This window comes from Elephantulus edwardii, unplaced genomic scaffold (genome assembly GCF_000299155.1).
Source record: "Elephantulus edwardii isolate Elephantulus edwardi_28Jun2011 unplaced genomic scaffold, EleEdw1.0 scaffold00315, whole genome shotgun sequence".
Classification (NCBI taxonomy): domain Eukaryota; kingdom Metazoa; phylum Chordata; class Mammalia; order Macroscelidea; family Macroscelididae; genus Elephantulus; species Elephantulus edwardii.
The window spans coordinates 797,998-803,059 of record NW_006400065.1 but is presented as its reverse complement, the minus strand read 5'-3'; the positions used below and the strand labels follow the sequence as shown (position 1 = coordinate 803,059).

The 5,062-nt window shown below is 50.9% G+C and overlaps 1 protein-coding gene across 1 annotated transcript in view; it reads right to left on the bottom strand.

Moving 5' to 3' along the window:
- Positions 1–5,062, bottom strand: part of RELB (v-rel avian reticuloendotheliosis viral oncogene homolog B) — a gene marked incomplete at its 5' end in the record, with an annotated part of 64,200 nt that overhangs the window by 58,481 nt on the left and 657 nt on the right. Inside the window, 2 exons of the mRNA XM_006901263.1 lie at positions 913–921; positions 4,356–4,403. Of these exons, the coding sequence (XP_006901325.1) occupies positions 913–921; positions 4,356–4,403 (57 nt within the window). The remainder of the gene's footprint in view (positions 1–912; positions 922–4,355; positions 4,404–5,062) is intronic.

Sequence of the window (5,062 nt, the reverse complement as noted above, 5' to 3'; positions counted from 1 at the left end):
CCCCCGTCTCCACTTTGGCCCACCCCTTGGCATTGACTCCTATGGCTGCCTGCTCAGTGCTCCAGCCTGGCTCCTTCCAGAAGGCTCTCCTGCAGCCAGAGGGATCTTGTTAGAACAAGTGTCAGAGGCTGTCCCTCTGCCCTGAAGCCTACCATAGCTCCCAATTTCCTCAGAGTCTAAGTCAACGCTTCTCGCCAAATACATCTCAGAAAATAGCCAGCCAACAACAACAAAACAACTAGACCCCCATACACGCCTCCCCCCCCCCACTCCCGGGCCACAGAGCCTGGCCTTGCTGCTGTCCTGGACCCCACTGCTTTCCATGTCTCCTCTCTCTCGGCCCACTCGGGCACCATTCGAGTTCTTAGGACCACCAAGCCCCACCCTCTTCTGGGCCTTGTTCTTGCTCCTCCATCTACCTGTTCTGTGTTTCTCCCTCTGATTCAACCGTGGATGGCTCCTTTTCATCCTCCAGGGTTCAGTTCAAATGTCACCTCCTCCCAAAAGCCCACCACTCACTCTAAGGCATCTTCCTCAGGCCAGCTCTCTGCTTATTTCCTTCCCAATCCAAGATTTAGCCCAATTCTGCCCCCTCACACACACACCGGCCCAGAGTGGAGTGGCCTCTCCATAAGGGTAGGTAGGGGCTTTGTTTTACTCCAGGCCCAATGTCCTGGGCTTAGAACAGTGCCTGGCACCAGATCAGTAAGTCCCTGAACAAATGGGTAACGAACGCTGAAGGCAGCTAATATCGATGTTGAGAGCTTGCTAGGTGCCAAGTACTTAGTTAAAATCTCCCCAGCAGTCCTAGAAGTCATTTAGTGACACTTCTACTTAACAAGCAAAGCTGAGACCCCACCCTATGTGCCCCTTCTACCTCCCCCAAAATCAAATCAGACTCTCGATACTCACCCAACTCATCTGTGAAAAGAAGAGGGGAAGAGAAAGAAAGATGAGGTTCAGAAAGTTAAGACTCCATCCCCCCATCCTCCCATGCAGCTTTTCTCTCTACCCTGTTCCCCTCCCCAAACACTGGGCTCTAACTCCCTGGGGTGCCTAAGTTCCTCTTGGGTGACTTTTCTTTTAGGTCTCAATATTGGGGGTCCGAGGGTCAGGGTATCCTAACATTAATTCAAATGCATGCCTAAAATATTTAGGCCAAGGATTACAAGCTTTGTTGCAACTCCAAGAAATGAAGGGACATTTCACCAAAAGAAATATAAAGATCACTACGATCCTAAACAAAATGGAAGGTGCTCCCCACCGAAGTTCACCCAAGACCCTGGAGACCTAGCTCACCCTAGATCCAAGAAGGCTGACCCTCTGCCCACTCACTCTGCACCCAGGTCCAGCCTGTCCCAGCGCCCAGCAAGGATCTGGGAACCCTCTTTCTCTGTTTCTCGAGGGAGGAGTAACAATGCTAACTCCATAGGAAATAAACAAAATAAACAAAAACAGGTGCTGCTCAATAAATCCAGCCAACTCTGGGTGACTCTGAATGTGTCAGAGTAGAACTGTCCCCTACAGGGTTTTTAAAAGCTGGTTTTCCCGAAGCAGACCTCCAGGAGTTTCTTCCGAGGCACTCCCAAGGGGTCGGGCTCAGACTTCCAATCTTTCAGTCAGCAGCCCATCGAGTGAACACTGTGCCCCAATCACCCAGGACTCTTGGGTCCCCAGAGCAGAGATGTCCCTCGTCACCTCCTTGGGAAAGATCAGGCCTGAAAAGGATCTGTGGAGATATTGAAACCAACCTCCCTTCATTCTTTTCAAGCCCAGAAGAAACCCAAGAGGGAGGGAGGGAGGGAGGGAGAGTGGGCAGGTGTGGGCCAGATGCCCCACCCAAGGCCGTCCACGCTGATCCTGGCCGCTGCCTGGGGTTTGTGTCTGTCAACCTGCCCTCCTCCACTCTTAGGGAGTGGCACCCCAAAGCCAGACCTTTGTCCCTTTGAAAACTGTCTCCCTGCATCGCTTATCTCCTGTGATCTGTGAAGTCAGCAGAGTAAGGAAGATAACCCCACTTGCCAAACGGGGTGACTGAAGCTGGGACAGAAGAAGAGACATGCCTTTTTGTTAGCGGCAGGGCCAACCACAAGTCACTCCAATTCAGAAGCTTTCCCAGACATCGCTGTGCTGGATGACCTGGGGTCTTTGCATCCCCTCTCCCAAACGTCAGGGAGAGACTGAGTCACCAGGGAAGTAGCTGGAGCTCTGGACAGTCTGCCTTTGCTATTTGCTTTGCTATGTGGCCTTGAGTGCATCACTTAACCTCTTTGTGCCTTGTTTTCCTCATCAGTAAAATGGGTACAATATGAGTGACTGCTCGCTTCAGTGGCCTGGTGTGAGACTGAAACGGCAAACACTTAGACCTGCAAAGTTCACCTCAAGATTCTACCTTCAGGAAAAGGTTAAAGCCCAGCACATTGAAGTCACTGAATATTGACAGAGTTGAGGTCCAATCTCAATAACTTTCCCATATGTAGCAAACTTACAAATGAGAAGATATCATAATGTGACCAAGAACTCTGCATCTCTGTGAGAAGTGTTGAATTGTGTGGGCCAAGGGAGGCCATGAAGGCATCGACCTCTCTAGTGGTTTGAATCCATCAGCAGCTCAGAGGGAGAAAGATGGGCAATTGACAGGCCCCTGGAAACCTGCTGTGCGTCAGTTCTGACTGTACAGTAGTGAAAGGCTGAGGGAGCAATGGTTCCCAGCATCCTTTGGGAATTTGCAACCAGCCCCAGCTGCCATGGAATCAATTCCAATTCATGGCGACCCGATGTGTTGCACAACAGAACTAGGCTCCACAGAGTTTTCTTTTTTTTTTTTCTATAATTATATTTTATTAATTTTCATAAACATTTACAGAGATTTTGGGCTTCCACTCATTCATTGTTGCACTCACAGAGTTTTCAAGGCTGGGACTTTTGAAAGTGGACCCCCTAGGTCTTTCTTCCGAGGCACTTCTGGGTGAGATGGAACTGCCAACAATCTTTCATTTTGTGCTTAACCATTTGTGCCACGTGGAGACCCAAAGGCTGCTAAAAACCACAACCAAACCCACTGCCATTGACTTCATTTTGACCCACAATGACTCTCCATTGGATTTCTGAGGCTGTAAATCTGAGGAGATTGTCCACCTTTCTCCCATGGATTCAAACTGCTGACCTTAAATACATCACCAGGGTTCCTAGCAAATTCTCAAGCCCCAGCCTTGACCTGCTGAATCTGAAACTCTTAAGGGTGTGGCTGAGGAATCGGTTGTAACAAGCCTTCCCTTGTGTTGCAAAGAAAGGTTTTTGATATGTACCTTCAACCAGACTGACTCATACTGGACCCTTCAGTGGGTTTTCAGAGGTAGCGAATTGCACAGGAGTTGATTGCCCATCTTTCTCCCAAGGAGCAGCTGGTGAATTCAAACTGTGTTTTGAGACTAATAACAAGAGTAATCGTAATACTTATACTATTTCTATGCAATCTGTATGACTTAACAGGAGCCTTGGTGGTCCAGCCTGCAGACAGCTGCACCCCGCAGGAAGAGCCTCTGTGGCGGTAAGTCACCAGCAGCTCCAAAAAGAAAGATGGTCTGTGTCCTTTGGTGTGATTTACAGTCTCCCAAAAGCCTGCCGGAGTGTCAGCTATGAGTTAGTTCTCTCTTGATGGCAATGAGTTGTGAGGGTGAGTTTGTTTTGTTTTTTTTTAACAGTTAGTAGTGACTGAGCCTTTATTGTGTAACAACACTGCTTTAAAAATTTCGCCTCAGGGGAGCTCTGGTGGCCTAGTAGCAAGAAGCTGCACTGGAATCCCAGAGATATGTGGTTCAAATCCACCAGATGCTCTGCTGGAGAAGGAGGGGCCATCTCCTCCTGTACCAGTCAGATCTGATTTGATGGTACACACACACACACAAAATAATAATAAAAAGTTCACCTCAATCAGCCAGCTCACTATAATCTCTCCAAACTTCTAGAAGTGAGGCAATAATGGTATTGTACCTATTTTACAGATGAGGAAGACTGAGGCCTGGAGAAGAGAAGTTGCTTTGCAAAAGCAAACACAACAAACACCCCTCACAGTGATGGGTAGTGACACCAGCTTCATGGCTTAAGGTGGTCTGCACCACCATAGTGAGTCTCTTGGCCAGCTTCGAACCAGGTGGTCCGGAAGCGCGGGGAACCCCCACAAAAGCAGGGAGACATACCAGACAGGGAGGGCTGAACGGACATGAATGACTGGCAGACAGAGCAGTGCTCATGACCTCCTCTAAGATTCTACTCTGGAACCCTTAGTCCCCCTACATGGCCAGGGGACCCCCATCCCCACGCGCGGTGAGCGCGGGTTGTGGAGGGCTGCTCACCCGTGGTCCTGGAAACGGCCAACGAGAGCGAGGAAAGGTCACTTGGCCCTGCAGGCAGGAGGAAGACAGGGTCAAGAGGTGAGGGAGAACAGCTAGGGAACTACAGAATCTCCCAGGCGCCGCCCCTTCAAACCAGGCTCCTCCCCCTGGTCGCCAGCCTCAGGCATTGCTTCCTCCCCTCAACTCCATCGCACTCAAGCCCCACTCTTCCTCTCGCTTACAAGTCAAACCTGCACCCCCTTCCCACCCTCAGTGGAGAAAGACGGCTTCTTCTTGGGGTCACACTCTAGCTACCTTTTCATTTAATTTATACTATCTATTTATATTTTTTATCAAACCTGCCCTCTTCTCTTTTCCGAGTCCCACCAAGCAGGCCTCACATCCTCCTCTTTTTGCAGAATCAGACTGGCCCCTCCTTTTATTGCCCTTCTCCGGGCCCCTCCTGGATCAGGCTCCATCCTCGACTCCTCTGAGCAGCCTGCGCTCCGCCTTCTCTGCCCAGACCCTGCCCTTTTCTCGGTTTCCTTCTCCGAGCTAGGCCCCGCCCCTCCCTGTGGTCCGCCCCCGCCCATCCTCCAACCAGGCCCCTCCTCTAGAACCCTTCTGAGTAGAGGCCATCCCACTCCCCGCCCCCTTGGCGGCTGGCCCCGCCCCCGCCCCGCAGGTTCTGCTCCTGCCCCTCCTCCTCCGCGCTAGTCCCCGCCCAC